Source organism: Zalophus californianus, chromosome 3, assembly GCF_009762305.2.
Source record: "Zalophus californianus isolate mZalCal1 chromosome 3, mZalCal1.pri.v2, whole genome shotgun sequence".
Classification (NCBI taxonomy): Eukaryota; Metazoa; Chordata; class Mammalia; order Carnivora; family Otariidae; genus Zalophus; species Zalophus californianus.
In genome coordinates this window covers 58,476,407-58,493,710 of record NC_045597.1, presented here as the reverse complement: position 1 = coordinate 58,493,710, position 17,304 = coordinate 58,476,407, and the positions used below count along the sequence as shown (strand labels likewise).

The 17,304-nt window shown below is 43.4% G+C and overlaps 1 protein-coding gene across 6 annotated transcripts in view; it reads right to left on the bottom strand.

The window, feature by feature from the left end:
- Positions 1-6,106, bottom strand: part of CYSLTR2 (cysteinyl leukotriene receptor 2) — a 29,603-nt gene extending 23,497 nt beyond the window's left edge. For 4 of the 6 annotated variants that reach the window (XM_027588017.2, XM_027588016.2, XM_027588018.2 and 1 more), the window contains exon 1: positions 5,916-6,106. Coding sequence is in view for 1 of the 6 variants with exons in the window: in XM_027588015.2 (XP_027443816.1) it covers positions 5,827-5,852 (26 nt within the window). In the remaining 5 variants the exon portion in view is untranslated. Of the gene's footprint in view, positions 1-5,826 lie in introns of all 6 variants that reach the window. The other 2 variants (XM_027588015.2, XM_027588022.2) reach the window with 2 other exon arrangements.
- Between the last annotated feature and the right edge of the window lie 11,198 nt (positions 6,107-17,304).

Sequence of the window (17,304 nt, the reverse complement as noted above, 5' to 3'; positions counted from 1 at the left end):
TTTTAGTTCTAAAGACCAGACACCTTATCATATTAACTTTCCTAATTAGAACATTTTCTTAAAATCACAGCAGTTGGGTTGTCAGCTTTTCGATGATTTCGCCCAGCTGCTGATCCTCATGTGCCCTTCGGTTTGCATTTGCCTTCCTCTCCTTCTAGCACTTTCCCCGACTTCTGAGAGCTCAGGGAAGCCACCAGAGCCTTCCTGGCCTGGGCTCTGCCTAAAGCTGCTGGGCCTTCTTGAAATGTTGACTGTTAGGCCCGGTTTGGGGGTGGGGCTGGACATGCAGCACCCACTGGCTGTGGCCTTCTTCCACCAAAAGGAGAACCTTGTTCAGACCACAGAATGTATGGTAAAATGACATCCACCACCACTGACGTACATGGACAGACAGAAGAAGAGGCACCTTAAGAACATAATGTGTATTGCCACAGCCGCCATTTGGGCAAAGGTCTGCGTGGATGAAAAGTGACCATGTCAAAAGTGTCAGAGGTCAGATATCAGCATTAGACTTACGGGTTAGCAAGATTTGCCTTTTTTCTACCCTTTGCTGACAAGCTTTCTTCCACTGTTTACTTGCTTGCTCTTCTCCTCTTGTTTGTACATTCTCCCTGTGAAGTTCCTTCCTGGATAATTTTCCTGTGCAAAAAAGTGCCGATGTATTTTGGACATATTTGGGGATAACTGCCCCTTAAAATTGGACTCTTTTCACAATTTCATCCTTTCCTGTGTATTTTGAGGATACAAATGCTTCCAGAGAACAATTTATCCCCAGGGGCATAGCAGTAGCTGAACCCTAGCAGAAGGTTGGCATCCGAGCATGTGAGGGGGCCTCTCTCTGCCCGCAAGAGTGAGATGCATTATCTCTCACATCCTTCTTTCCACCTCTGTCTTCTTAATCTCCTTGTTTCATTCTCTAATGTTCTCCCAAAGCTAGCTTTTCTTCCGTGTTCTTCCTTACCGGTAACACTCAGCCAGTACAACAAACACAAATTGAATGCAAAGAACTGAGTGTGTAAGGACCGCCCTGAGCCCCCTTGAAGATATGACTTCATTTTCTTTAAGAATTATTTTGACTAAGTGCTGTCTTTTCTCTGGCTCTTGTAACGTCTCAGTCCTTGTTTGTTAATAGAACATATGAACTTATGACACTGATTATGGATTTAATTTTATAAAAATATCTCAACAACTTTTTGTCCCCGAGTGCACTTCACCAGTGTATCTGGGAAGATTGGCGGTATCTGCGACTAACCCATTTTCTGACCTCAGGAAGGCCGCAGGGCCACTCTACATCTGCCTCTAATCCTCCAGTCTTCTCATGGCAAAGACAGAAGGAGGAGAGAAGGTCAGCAAGTGTCATCTCAGAAGCCATCACCCAACACAGTCCAATAATTTCCTAGGAATTGTGTCAACCTTGGGATTATCCTTGCCCACAATCAAAGTGACTATATGACATGACTCAGGGGCTCCCCCACACCTACTCATTCAAATTAAAACCGCCTCTCTTTCTCTTCCCTCCTACCGAGGCATTTCATATTCCACCATTAAATACACTTCTAAGAGCCAAGAAGTTATTTACAAAAGTAGCTTGTTAAACATCCTTTGCTTCCTGGAATGATATAGAGGTATTGTGATATCATAGAAAAGCTTTAAATCACAACAAGAGCAAAATCCTAGCTCTACCCCTTGAGAACTGTGTGAGCATTAGCAAGTACTCAACCTCTTAGAGTTATCCAGAAGGCCAAAGGAGGCGACACAGGTTAAAGCCTCCAACACAGCTGCACCGAGCCTGGCACCCATACACAGTCGATGCATTATCATGCTTGACACAACCCTGTCTGTTGCCAAGGTACGAAGAGCCCGAGAACTTTTTGTATGCCGGGTGTAGGCTATCTGTATAGGAGAGTAAGAAACCAACAGATAAGGAGACAATGTTCTGATATGTCTGGAAAAATGGAAAACCAGGGGAATTGCCCAGGAAAGCGTCCTAGGAAGCTGCCAGTAGCATGTGGGCAGCAGGCATCTGTAACCTAAAGAGGAGACAGTATGGAACAAAAGCAAACCATGGGCTTTCCTAAACTTCCCCGGCCTGCCTTGCTGCCCAGTGTCTCCTCCAAGACAGACCTGGCCTCATTATGCACCTGTCTCCACCAACACCTCTTTTCCATCACAGGGACCAGCTGATGGTTGTCCCGGTACAGGTTGTCATCTTTCCCCTGCACAAAGGACACGGTCTCCTGCCTCCACTCTTGCTATTCTCAGTCCATTCTCTACACAGTGGCTAGAGTAAACTTTCCAAAATGCGTATCTGACCATATGACTTCTGCTTAAAACCCACTATCACATCAGAATGAAGTTCAACACCAGGCATATCACAATGAGGATCTTGTCAGCCAGCATATTCTCTCCCCACAACTTCCCTCACTAAAATCCATTTCTAGCCTCATGGAACTTATTTCAATGCCCGAAACACACCTGGCTCTCTCTTGCCTATTCACTCCGAGCTCCAGCTCCTCTGGCCATCTCTTACCCCACCTCAGGTTTCTTTCTAGACATCACTTCTTCCAGAAAAAGCCTTCTCTGGCCCCTCCAGGTCCTGACTGGCTGCCACCCCAGCTGGCCCTGCAGCGCTATGGGCTTCCTGTCCCAGCACTTACCCCCTGGGGCAGCCATAGTTCCTGTCTATCCCCACCCACCAGATTGTTCTCCATTAATGGCAGGAATGGGGTCTCACCATTTTCTCCATGGATGAGTTAATATAAAGAAGTTAATAGTTTCAGCAGCGATAAACATAAGCTCTTAACTAACTCTCTACTGCTGCATTCTCAGGCCCTAGCACAGCTTGTGGCACATAAATGTGCTCCAATAAGCAACCAATGAATGAGCTGGGGACGGTATTATTCACCTCCCTCATTTTATGTTTCACAATAAATATCTTCTAAGGAAAAAAACTCCCAATGGTCTTCTGCAGCAAAATGATGTTTGCATATTTTTCCTCACAAACTTACTGTTTCTTTAAATATAGGTTCTGGGGACAAGAATACAGAATCAACAGAATGAGGGTAATGGGGTGCTGACAGAAAAGACCCAAATGGTGCTCTGTGCTAAACACTGTAGAAAGGGACACTATTTATGTATCTGAGTGTTGACAGCTGCTTTTTGTGTCTGCTACAGCTAACAAGGAAAACTGCCTTCAGTTCTCTCAGAGAATTTATAAGAGAACAAAATTATTGTCAAGGTAAAACGCAAAATAAAAAGAAACCAACTTCCTTTAAAGATTCTGTGATGCCCCCAAGTACTCTGTAGACAATCACGTTTTCTGTACTAGAGGTGCAAACAAGGTAAAATGCTATCTCTACAGCCTCAGAGAAAGACCCTTATGTGGGACATAGTTTTTCTTTAATGACAAAAAATTCTTGCTTCTATAATGTACAGTAAAGGTATGTGGACTGGATCCTTTTAAATTCTTTCAGCTTAATCTTTAAAGCTCTAGAGCAAATAGGCTCCACTCCCCTCTCTTTCCCTCCACCTGCTTCTTCTCTCTGTCCCTTCCCTGGCCTGTCCTCCCTCCCTTCTCCTCTTTTCTTCCTTCTTGTTCTTCTTCAAATCTGCTTCCTCCTTTCCTTAAAATCTCTCTTCAAAACACTAGAGATTCAAAAAGCTTTCTTTCCTGACCCTGGCTCTTCCTAAAGACCCTTCCACCTTTGTGATTCTTTGGTTCCAACTCACGGCTCCAAGCTTCCGTTTCTTTCTTTGTCAAGGGCGTCAGCCCATACCAGCACAAAGTCATCATTTCAATAGAAGTTTTCCTTTAAATATTGCCTGACATTGTACCGTTTTCTCCACGGATGAGTTAATATAAAGAAGTTAATAGTTTCAGCAGTGATAAACATAAGCTGTTAACTAACCTTCACATTTATTGATGAATTAATTTATTTATACCTTTCCGTCTATTCTTAATGGAACCCATGTGCTAGGTTTTGCGCAAGGACTCCATCCTCAAGCATTCTTGGTCAGCAGAGGGATTGAGACCTGCACATAAGTAACTCCAGTACAAAGAAGGCAATGGTCAGTGCCCCGAGAAAATCATGGATGCAGTGCTGGAGGTTCTGACAATCATTTGATAAGGCGCTATAGCAAAGCTGAGCAACCCATACAAATGCTTGCCTTTCTCTGCATTACCCAGCTTGGCTACTGCATTAAGGAGAGCCCCCTGGGTAATGGTACAAGCCCTTGTTTGGCTTTTATCTTCCAGGCTTAGCCTTGGAGGACTAGTGTGCCTCAGATGTCTGGTGTGTAAGAAAAACTTGAAAAATGGGAGTCCCTGAGTCTGGAATACACATGATATACTAAAAATGCCCAAGGTGATCCTGACACATAGCAATGAGCACATCGCAAAAAGATGTTATTTTTCTTCCAGAACAGGTGTTGTTTATGTTATGTTGTACCCCTTATGACCCCAGGCCAGTAGGAAGGCAGAATACTAACAGATGCTGGGCATAATTTTGATTCATTTGGAGCATTCTGGAGCCCCAACCTCTCTAACTTTTAACCAATGCACTGGAAACAAATCCATCTCTTTAAAGCATTAGTAAATTGAAATTTGTAGATTCTCATCGCAAGAGTTTATGTGGTTAAGGTGGATGATAGAAATTTCTAGAGGTTTTGGGGTGCCTGCGTGGCTCAATCGGTTAAGTGTCTGTCTGCCTTCAGCTCAGGTCATGACCCCAGGGTCCTGGGATGGAGCCTTGGGTTCCTGGGATAGGGCGTTGCGCTCCCTGCCCAGCCAGGGGTCTGCTTCTTCTTCTGCCCCTCCCCCCAACTCGTGCACACACACTCTCTCTCTCTCTCACTCACTTTCTCTCTCTCATATAAATAAATAAAATCTTTTTAAAAATTTCTAGAGGTTTTGTTCATTTTATGTTTCCCACAAATTATTTTTGCATTATTAATATAGTATACAAAGGGAGATTTGGGTGGCTTGCCTGAAATTGTACCTCTCCTTCCCTTAATATGTATTGATCTCAGGTATGTGTCAGAGACAGGAAAATATTTCAAATGACCTAGGTATAAATGACAGCTATTATTATGCTGGCCACCAATTAGAACAACCTGGGAAATATTTTGAAAAAAACAAAACAGAACAAAAACTACTACAGATGACTGGCTTATCTCCAAAAACAAAGTTTCAGTTATTCTAGGGATACTTTTTAATTTCCTCAGAATCAGGTGATTCTGGCTGAATATGCAGCTGAACAAAATTCAGGTCCCAAAGGCGTAATAAACAGATACACACATACGCTCTCACACATGCTCTCCCTCTCATTTAACCTCCGAGCAAAACCACTCACACTTACATTCTCAAATTTAACCTCCTCTCCCCCAAAAAACCTTCTCTCCACTGAATGGGAAAAAATACATTTTACATAATAAAATGACCTAATCTATGAAAAATAGTAAAGATGCTATCTGGTGAAAACCAGGGGAATGCTTGCGTGAGGTATGGTAAATCTCAACGCAACAGTATCCAGCTATTTAAAATTAGGATTGTGAAGAATTTACAGCAATGTAGAAACAGTTTATGCTCTAATGGAAAAAATGAACATCAAGTAATCCATGCTGTATGGACACAACTGTGGAAATCAAACTAAAATTATATGCAGACATGCAAAAAAGAATGGAAAGAAATACCCACCCCCAAATGTCAATAGAGACTAGCTCAGTGGTGGTTTTGCTTTCTTCTCCTGTTTTTGTACTTTCCCAATATGTTTTAAATGGCCATATATATGGTAGAAAAAAATTTACAGTAGAACAAAATAAACTTACTTTTCAGAAGGCATGCTTCTGACCATGAAGTGATCAGCAAGGTCCAATTCTCAATAACGAATGAACAAAACAAAGATAAAAATGCTCACCCGAAGGTCTCTGTGTTCCAGCTGGCTTCGCTCTGTCTCCTCTATTACTCCTGCTTTCCTCCTCCAAGTAATTCAGCTTGCTTTTTAAAAGAAAAGTGAAACAGCAAATTTATTTTATAAAAAGTTTCAGCTAACAGCAAGAGAATAAGGAACTTTGGTCAGCTGGCCTGTCTGGGCTTTATAGAACTTGGTGTGGGTGTTGGTCTGGCTTCCTTCTTAAGAAGAAGGAGAATTATTTCACTTAGGGACTATATCTAAAAGGAAGAAGGCTGGATTAACCCTGTCCCTCTGACGACTGTTTTTATTAGCATCTTTCATAACAGATCTTGGGAATGTGATGGGCTAGACTCAGGGGTATTAAGTGGTTATTAGTTCTCCTAAAAGGTTTTTGTGTCTGTAACAGTAACAGCAATGTGGCCTTATATGCCTTATAGGTATAGCACTTTAGAGCTGTTTAGAGCACTTCCCATCACCGACTTGCTTTTCCGACTTACTTGCACATGGGCAGAGACTTTCCCCATTCTGCTACAAATGCTCTGTTGGAGGTCACCAATGACCTCCACACTGCTCACATAAAAGGTCCTTGCTCAGTTCTCATCTTCCTTCCCCAATTCATTGTGCAATTAAAGGCCACTTTCTTTAAACTTTCTCCTTTTTGTTTCTCTGACTCTCCTCATTCTTTTTCTACCCCTTGGGCTGCTTCTTCTTGCCTTCCTTTCTGATGCTTTTCTTCTACTCCTTTTCTAAATGTGAGTTTGCCTCAGAAGTCTGTCTTCTGACCTTTCCTACCATATCGTCTTGCTTTTATTTATATGGTCCATATCCATGGATATATTTAACATGGCCTGCCCAAGCATACACAGCAGCATCTACCCCATCTAATCAAATGGCACCACAATCCTTCAGCAAGTTATTCCATCTGTAAGCCTAGAAGTCATTCTTAACTCCTCTTTTTCTCCCACAACCAATATCCAAGCCCAACCAATTCTATTCATTCTACGCAAAATGTGTCCTAAATCCAACCATTTCTTACTTCCCCCACCCCCATTAAAATCTTCATCATTTCCTGGATAGAATGCTGCAGTAACATTAAACAAGAACTAAAAGACATCCAAATTGGAAAGAAAGAGGTAAAACTACGTCTGTTTGCTGATGATGTATCTTATATGTAGAAAATCCTTAAGATTCCACACACAAAAAACTGTTGGAACTAATAAACAAATTCATCAGTTGCAGGATACAAAATTAACACATAAAAATCAGTTGCATTTCTATATACTAACAATGGACAATTCAAAAGGAAATTTTAAAAAAATTCTAATTACAATAACATCAAGAATAAACAGAAACAATACTTAAGAATTAACTTAGGAGACGAAAGACTTGTACACTGAAAACTACAAAATGTTGCTGAAAGAAATTAAAGAAGACATAAATAAATGGAAAGACATCCCATGTTCATGGTTTGGAAGACTTAATATTATTAAGACGTCAGTACTACCCAAATCAATCTACAAATGCAATACAATCCCTATCAAAATCCTAAAGATGTTTTTCTCAGACATAGAAAAATCTTTTCTAAAATTCATATGGAGTCTAAAGGGACTCCCAAATAGCCAAAACAATCTTGAAAAAGAACAAAGTTGGGGGACCACCACATGACAGACCCGACTGGCTGAGAGTTGGACTGACCTTGGCCACCTCCATCTTCTTGCAGATCTATCTCATCAAACAACATGATGAAGATGGTTTAGCGTACCAAAGAAGAAATGGGTTGGAATAAACTATGGAAACACTAACGCAGTATGCTCCATACAGTGATTATACCAGTTCCTTCGGATCCACCAATCTGTTGAGTCGTAAATGTGACAGAAAAAGTGATCCAGGAATGGATGTCAAATCAGCATTTGTGTTTTGCATCATTAAATGAAAAAATGAAAATACTTTCATATTCTTAAAAAATAAATAAAATTTAAAAAATTAAAGTAGTCAAATTCATAGAGACAGAAAGTAGAAGGGTGGTTGCCAGCAGCTAAATGAAGGGGGAAGTGAGGAGTTATTTAATGGGTGCAGAGTTTCAGTCTTATAAGATGAAAAATGTTTTGGAGATGGATAGTGATTGCACAACAATGTGAACGGACTCGATGCCACAGAACTGTACACTTAAAAATGGTAAATTTTAGGGCGCCTGGGTGGCGGTTGGTTAAGCAACTGCCTTCGGCTCAGGTCATGATCCTGGAGTCCCGGGATCGAGTCCCCACATCGGGCTCCCTGCTCAGCAGGGAGTCTGCTTCTCCCTCTGACCCTCTTCCCTCTTGTGCTCTCTCTCTCTCATTCTCTCTCTCTCTCAAATAAATAAATAAAATCTTTTAAAAAATAGTAAATTTTGTTATGTATGTTTTACCACATTTTTAAAAATAATTTTTTAAATAAATTGGATAAGTCTTTAAAAAAAGAATGCTAACATCCTACCTGTCTTCCCATTTCCACTCTTGTTATGCTACCCTAAGCTGGGTTTTGTTTTTTTTTTTTAAGATTTTATTTATTTATTTGATAGAGGGAGAGAGAGCACACAAGCAGTGGGAGCGACAGGTGGAGGGAGATGGAGAAGCAGACTCTCTGAGGAGCAGGGAGCCCCATGTGGGGCTAGATCAGACGACCCTGGGATCATGACCTGAGCCAAAGGCAGACGCTTAACATCTGAGCCACCCTGGCGCCCCCTACTGTCAAGTTTTTTAACAGTAAATCAAATCAAGGCAGTCTCCTGCTCAGAACTCTGCAATGATTTCCCAAAATTCTCAGAATAAAAATCCTCTTAATCAAAAAAAAAAAAAAAAAACCTTCCAGTCTACAAAGGCCTGACCTATCAGCCCGTAGTCCTACATATCTGTACAACTTCATCTCTGTCCGTTTCCTACTGCCATTCCAGGCACCTGGGCCAGAATGTTTCTGCCCCTTGGCTCCCTCACTTCATTTGGGTCTCTCCTTAAATGCCACCATCCCAGAGATGACTTTCCCGATCTCCCTTTCTTTTCTTTTTCTTTTTTTAAGACTTTCTTTATTTATTTGGGAGAAAGAAAGAGAAAATGAGCAGGGGGGAGGGGCAGAGGGAGAGAGAGAGAGAAGCAGATTCCCTGCCGAGCAGGGAGCCTGATGCGGGGCTCGATCCCAGGACCCTAGGATCATGACCTGAGCCAATCGATGAACCTACTGAGCCACCCAGGCGCCCCTCCTGATCTCCCTTTCTAAAAGAGCTCCCCACTCCACACACTCTATCCCCACCTTAACCTGCTTTATTTTGCTATATAGTGTTCATCACCATCTCTACTTCTTTAATACCATATATTTGTTTGTAAGTTGTTGAATTCCTATAATATGTTTGTGTAGACTTCTCCTTTTCCAAGGAGCAGAATAAGACTCTCTTCAATGGTTAGAAAGACAAGGAAGGAAAACCTCTTTTTTTTCCCCTCTACCTCTAATTCTGTAAACCTCTGGTAGAGGAAAAATCTCATCAAGACTTTCTTTTATTTTTATTTATTTATTTTTAAGATTTTATTTATTTGACAGAGAGAGACACAGCGAGAGAGGGAACACAAGCAGGGGGAGTGGGAGAGGGAGAAGCAGGCTTCTGCAGAGCAGGGAGCCCGATGCGGGGCTCGATCCCACGACCCTGGGATCATGACCTGAGCCGAAGGCAGACACTTACCAACTGAGCCTCCCAGGCGCCCCAAGACTTTCTTTTATTTTTAGACCAGTCTGGAATTTCTAAGCATTCCAAAAGCAGGCAGTCACTTCACTGCAAAGGACCCATTAGAAAGTCTTTCTTTGTACCACTTGGCCTGATAACATAGAGATGAAATCTCACTGTAATACAAGATTTCCAGGACGGCGAATGAAGGCATTTGTTTAGAGTAGAAACGGAAAAGATTCATTTCTTTAAACAGAAAAATAAAATCCTGAGAGAACAGAGAAATAAATCAACATATTTTTCTAATTTGTTGTTCCTGACAACCTTGAGAAAAAACAACAAAAAAGTCAGCCTGTTTCATGCGCAGCATGTTTCAGTGCTCAGAGAACTTGTCTGGAACTCTTCAGGGCCTGCAGAACTCCTGCAGGAAAGGTAGAAATCAGCTCTGATTTTGAGGAGATAGTTGATCCTGGAGGACAAAGTGAATCAGGGAAATTCAGGGTCAATTTCTTGCTGATTACACTGATGCACCAGTCACAGAACCTTTTACTCAGAGCTGTAGAGACATAAGCTTGAATCTAGCAGGTATGTTCTTGTAAACACAAACCTGGGATTCCTACAAAGTCAGAACTACTGTTAAAATGCTAGGGCATCAGAGAACGTAGCTTATTTTCATGATGCAAGATTAAACACCAAGGAAGAAGTCTGTGGGAGTCATGTTTCTATTTAGGTCAATAACAAAGGGAAAAGATAGAAGCGAAGCTCAGGGAATTTAGAAAGCACCAAAGTTTATGCATGGGACAGATGATAAGACAAACAGATAAAAAAAAATTACCCAGTGTAGTGGGCTGAATGGTGACACCAAAGCTATGTCCTCATCCTAAACCCAGAGTATTCTGAATCAGAGTAAATTTGTGTTTGCAGTGGCTCAATTTCTTACAAATCATAATCCTTGGATAAATGTTAACACAGTTAAACAGTTTTAATGTTTATTCCTTACTTACACTGGATAAACAGAAGTTTAACTATACAAAGGCAAAGCCAGCCTGATTTACTAGGACCGGAAGTGTGGTGACAGCCCCGGCAGCTTTCGAGGGATAAATCCACCTACACCCTACCCTCTAGGACCTCCTTCCCTCCGGGCCATCCTTTGAGCAATCACTCCTCAGGCATTGCTTGATGTTGAGTGAAACAAAGCCTACCCGGGACTTTACTAGTTTACTATTGCAATTACTAATTACTTGGCTGCTCCCTAGCATTCATGTTTTCAAAGTTTAAAAACCCAACCCAAACCAAACCAAAACACCCACAGAGCATCCATGAGAGTTAAAGTACTGCCCTTCCCCAGTGTGGGCTCTCTGGTACTTGGAAAAATTAACAAATATGGCCCTTGTATGGCAAAAGCTGTGACTAAGTGAAGAATCCTGAGAAGATGGATGCCTGGGTGGCTCAGTCATTAAGCATCTGCCTTCAGCTCAGGTCATGATCCCAGGGTCCTGGGATTGAGCCCTGCATTGGGCTCCCTGCTGGGCTTTGAGCCCCGTATCAGACTCCCTGCTTGGCAGGAAGCCTGCTTCTCCCTCTCCCACTCCCCCTGCTTGTGTTCCCTCTCTCTCTGTGTCTCTCTCTGTCAAATTAATAAATAAAATCTTTTTTTTTTTTAAAAAAGGCAGATTGTTAAAAAAAAAAAGAAAAAAATCCCGAGGGGCTCTCCTGGATTATCCAGATGGGCCCAAAATGCAGTTGCAGTTATGCCGGTAACAGAGAGGCTGAAGGACATGTGACAGAGCCACCCAGAGGAGAAGGCCATGTAAAGTGGTTACAGATGTGCAACCACCACCAAGGAGTTCCTGAAGCCACCTGAAACTGGAAAAGGTGAGGAACGATTTCCCCAGAGCCTCTAGACAGAGCACCTTGATTTCAGACTTCTAGCCTCCAGAACTGTGAGAGAATTAATTTCTGTTGTTTTAAACCACCAAGGTGATGGTAATTTGTTCCGGCAGCCCTGGGGAACTCATACACCTAACCTTCCCCAACCATGAAGACCTGAAATGCAAGGAGAAAGTGATCAGTTGACCAATAGGTTTAACTAATTCACAGTGGATTTTTTTTTTTACTAAAATAAAAATCCTTCTGTTTTAATGTTTTGATTTTTAACCTCTCATATTTGATTCTCCCTTCAAAGGAACAACTTAGCTTCCGGAGTGGGATCAGCTCTCTGGAGAGGCAGTTGGGCTGGAGTGAGCGTTAATGGCCACTCCAGTCCAGTTTAATCAGAGGGGCAGGGAGGAGATGGAGAGAAATGTGCTGTGTGTTGGTCATGTGACGCACAGCCTCCAACCCTCACACCTCCCCTTTGCAAAGTGCTTTTGAACACTTTGGTGATGAGTTGCCAAGTTAGAAATTCTAACAGGAGGTGAATTTCCCTTGCAGAATTTCCATAAGAATGAGAGTCAATAGACTCCAACTTTCAGAGATCCAGTCAACAGCCTTTGGGAAGGAGCAGGTCCATTTCCCATGGTACAGCTCTTACAACTGGGTTCAGGCTGAGCTTTCTGTGTGGAGGGAGGCAAAGTTATCTTTACACCCTCATTCCCCCATCAGACCCCTTCTTCTCCTTTTCGGCTACCCTTCACCAAGACCTGTAAAGTCTCTTGCTGTTTATCCTATGCCTTTCAGAAGAAATCACAAATAATCAAGTCACTTGGGATAAATTAGTGCCTACCAATGTAGCATCCTAAAAGAAAAAAAAAAAAAAACACCAACAACAGAGAATTAGAGCCTCAACAAAATGCATGGTATAGAAGAGAATTCGATGAAACTTGCTAGTTTAGTTTCAAATCTGTAATTGCTCATCAGTCCCTTCTGGTTTCTTCCAAATCACAACAGGTGTCATGAGCCCTGCTTAATGGGATCTCAACACTCCCTCCCTACCCTCCATGGTTTTGGTCCAGGCAGTGAGGGCCTTCTTAATTCCCACCTTGGCCTGAGGTGGCAGGTGGCCAGGCAAGAATCCTGAAGAGAGTCAAGAGATAGTCTGGTCCAATCTTGGCAGGTTAGTTATATGGTCTTAGAAACACACTGAGACCCTCTCCATAGTGGAGGGAAGGAAGGAGGGCACAAAGATAAGTAATACAAGGAATTTCTGGGCTAAACTTAGTTTCTTTGCACAAAAAACAATCATAGTGCCATCCCCTAAAAGACAATATTGTAGTACATTCCCTTCTAGGCATTTTTCTGTGCTGTTATTTGCATGTTTGTTTTTTCCTTTGTTTGACGTAAATTTGCATCCTGCTTTTTCCCACTAACACCTTAAAGCATTTTCCCACTTCAGATTAAATATTTTAATGATTGAATTCTATTCCGTCAACAGGATGCACCGTAGTTGGGAGATTAAACTGCTGTCAGGGTTATTTTTGTTCCCCTGATGCATAAACTTTTCCCAAATTCAGGGTGATAGACCACTGTGGATGCTCTGGGTTCGTTTCAATAATAGAATGTAAGGGGGGATTTTGTAACATGAAGTTTAACGTGGTGGATGATGGAAGAAAGACTCTTGAGAAAAATAGCAAATGTGCTACCAGAAAACCCTAAGGAATGTTCTGTTCTCTGCCTTCCCTGAGTTGAGTTTGAGTCTGAAGCCAGAGCTTTAAGAATTAATGCAGGTAGCTAAGGCTACCTGGGGGACTCTCTTGATCTCTCACCCTATGGCCAGGCTCTGTGCTAGAGCACCTGGGGTTCCCCCAGAGGTCCTGTGAGCAATTTCTGCCCAGTTCTGGGCAGAGTGGCAGAAGTGGTGGCGTTACCTGATTCCCCTCTCCGCTTGGCCACCCCAGGTCCTGCCTGTGTTCAGGCATTTAAACAATAGGCACAATGGCAGCATGGTGATGGCCTGATGTCACCCTGGGCCTGTGGTCTCTCCTCCCTTCACCCACAGACAGAAGGACGGCCCAGCTTGAGCAGGAAATAGAGAGGCATGGGAAGGTTGGGGACAAGAAGAAGAGGGCAAGAGCTAGTGGGAAATAGACTGTCGCCCCAGAGGAAGACCTCCGAGCCAGACCATTCACCTGGTCCCTTTACCACTGAGGCAGGCTCTGAAGCCCACTGGGCAACTGGAGCCTGGGCTTGCTTACCCTCAGCCCCGTTCCTCACTACCACCCCACCTTCTGCTCTGCTTTCTCTGTGGTGGGGCGGCAGGCTCAGCCCTGGAGGCAACACACCTCAGTCCCTCAGGTCAGCCCAGCTTTGGGCTGGATTTGGTGCTCGTGGAAGGTGGGGTGTGGAAGAAGGGAGTGAGGAGCCAGGGTATCTCTCCCCATTTGCTCTTCAGGGGGTGTTTCCGGTGGCAGTTGTGTCTCTTCTGTGGCTCCAGCTCCTGCCTACCATGGCCCCAGCTTCTGCACAGCGACCCCTGAGCTTGGGGAAGGCCATGTCCTCCCTCTGTCCCTGCAGCCTCCATGGTACTAGCCTCCCACTGTGCGAATCTCTGTGTTACCGTATCTGCCTCTGGTCTCAGCTCCTCCAGCACAGCCTAAACGTTCCGTGTTTTAAGTGCTCAGAGCGGGCTCTGTGTTCCTGGTTGGTCTCTGGCAACTATACCACTCCTGCCCATGTGAGCGGATGGATGGGTTTCTCTGACAAGCTCCTTGCTCCATGAGGGGCATGTGCTCACCACACTCAGAGGCCCCCACAGTCAGCTCCTGGGCACCCTCCGTGCGCCTGGCCCATGCAGGCATGCCCCACACATATCCACGTAGTCATTGTAATGACCCTTTGAGATATTGTCAGATGAGCCATCACCTAAATAATGAGGTGCCCACATTTCAGAGATGCCAAGTAATTATGCATCCTCCTACCATTAGCAAATGCCTGGGACACACACCAGAGATCCCTTTGACATTATAAACCATCCATCGGTATTAGAGGATTTCTACCTACAGAAAGGATAGACTCCTCTTAGCATTACTGAGCTTTTCCATGGCACTCATTCATTTAGCATTACAGCTTTCTTAATTTATCAGGATTCTCTCTGTCTCAACAGCCCTGAAAAGGGGGGGCAGCGTGTTCCTCTTCAATTGGGCATGCTCAGTAGAATGAACAAAGCGGATGGCCCATGAAAACATTAACACAAAATGCGTCATATATTCAAGTATCTAAAGAGTACTTTGCAACAAATGTTGGAGAGGTTGTGGAGGAAGGGGAACCCTCTTACACTGTTGGTGGGAATGCAAGTTGGTACAGCCACTTTGGAAAACAGTGTGGAGGTTCCTCAAAAAATTAAAAATAGAGCTACCCTATGATCCAGCAATTGCACGCCTGGGTATTTAGCACAAAGACACAGATGTAGTGAAAAGAAGGGCCATATGCACCCCAATGTTCATAGCAGCAATGTCCACAATAGCTAAACGGTGCAAAGAGCTGAGATGCCCTTCAACAGATGAATGGATAAAGAAGATGTGGTCCATATATACAATGGAATATGACTCAGCCATCAGAAAGGATGAATACCCAACTTTTACAACAACATGGATGGGACTGGAGGAGATTGTACTAAGTGAAATAAGTCAAGCAGAGAAAGTCAATTATCATATGATATGTTTCACTTATTTGTGGAACATAAGGAATAGAATGGAGGACATTAGGAGAAGGAAGGGAAAAAGGAAGGCGGGGGGGGGGACCGGAGGGGGAGATGAACCATGAGAGACTCTGGACTCCGAGAAACAAACTGAGGGTTCTAGAGGGGATGGGGGTGGGGGGATGGGTTAGGCCGGTGATGGGTATTAAGGAGGGCACGTACTGCATGGAGCACTGGGTGTTATATAAAAACAATGAATCGTGGATCACTACATCAAAAAACTAATGATGTATTGTATGGTGACTAACATAACATAATAAAATTAAATTAAATTAAATTAAAAAAACAAAAAAAAAAAATAAAGAGTACTTTGCAGTTGATTTAATAGCTGGAGACCTCAGAATTGCACAGGGCCCAGAAAATTGCATTATTTCATCTGAGTCATTAGGGAGGACAAAGAACCAAGACACTTAGGAACTGCACAAACCAATTCACTTTGCTTTTTGCAGATGAGCCATGAGGCTCCTATTGATGACTTCTCTGGGCCCAATTAGCACTACCCTCTGCTCCAACAGGGAGGGAGAGATCCCCCCAGAAGGAAAGGACCTCTGCCTGGCAGTCCAGCCTGGGCTTTGCCCAGTGGAGTGGAGAGACGTGGGTTTGGAGAGGAGTAGATGCTGTAGAAAAACAAACAGATGGGAAACATGCAGTGAAGAAGGCATTCTGAAATCCAAATTTTCCACACTCCAGGAATGTCAGTGTTTATAAATCCCTTCCCCTGGTATATATAAAAAGGCTCTTCTGTTTTGAACATGTTAGGTAATTAGGAGCCTGGAAGGATGAAACCCCAGGAAACCTAGTAGGATACATTAAGGAACCATCTTGCTATAAGGCTGTTGTTTTTCCTCTCTGTATGAAATAGCAGGAAAGAATAAATGTGCTTCTCCAATGGGCCAGAACTAGAACATCTCATATGTGTTTGTAGCCCCACTGTTTATACTTTGACTGACACATAGTAAATGCTCAATAAATATATGTGTGTGGATGAAGAAAGAAATGAAATAATCTTGGCAACTTCAAAAAATACATCTAGTCTTTGTTGTTTGTTTGTTTATCCATTCGTTCAGCAGACACTAAGCAGAGTTGTATCAGTCCCCATGCTGGATGGAAGTATACAAAGATACCTAAGACGTGGTCCTGCCCTCAGGAGGGTCACTGCCTAGTAGAGAGAGGCAGAAAGCGAACATTCCTCAGTACTTGTGCTGGTGGGGCCCTGGGGAAAGGAATGGTTAGTTCTAGGGCCCAGCTAACACTACAGGTGCCTCTGTATGAGTGACAACCCTTCTGAATATGAGAATTATAATAAGGCGTAGCTCCATCAGTTACCCGCAACCGAGGACTCTCTACAGAGTTGCCAGGGAGCAGAGGTTGGATTTCCATCCGACTCCCTCTTGGTCCAGGGCACAGCTGGAGCTGCTGCCCTAACTGGCTCTGGCAGGCTCTTCTTCTCTGGCAGAGCCCAGCAGAAAAAGTCTTCTTAGAGGCTGTGGGGCAGGAACTGGCTCTGGGACAGAAGCAGCTGCCCCAGGTGGAAGGAGGGCCTTCGTGGTGGAAGGAATCTTGGGAGAAACACCAGGGACTCTGTCGGGAGCAGCTGGCCAGCACCGGCTCCACCCTGCCTCGCCCTTTCCCACTCTGTGTGTGTGGGTGCACGTGACTTACCCTCTCTGAGCCTCTTTGCTCCCCAGGAAATGATAATAATAGTGTAGCAGCTAAATGGGATTGTTCTTCAGGATGACCAAGTTAATGCGTGTGCAGTGCTCAGCACAGGACCTGATAATACACAGTATTGTGCTAGGTTTTGGGAGAGGATGGGAAGATGAATTGAAAATAGAGCCTACTATTAAGGAGCTGAAAGAATCCTAGTTCAGAGGAGACACTTTCACAAAAATTATACATTCGATATAGAGTATAAACATTCGGCAGAAAAAAACAGATGAATTAAACTCCTTTAGTGTTATCTTCTAGGCAGGTATAATAGTCAATTTTATGTCAATGTCAATTTGGCTAGGCGATGGTGATCAGTTATTTGGCCAAACACCAGTCTAGAGGTTGCAGGAAGGTAT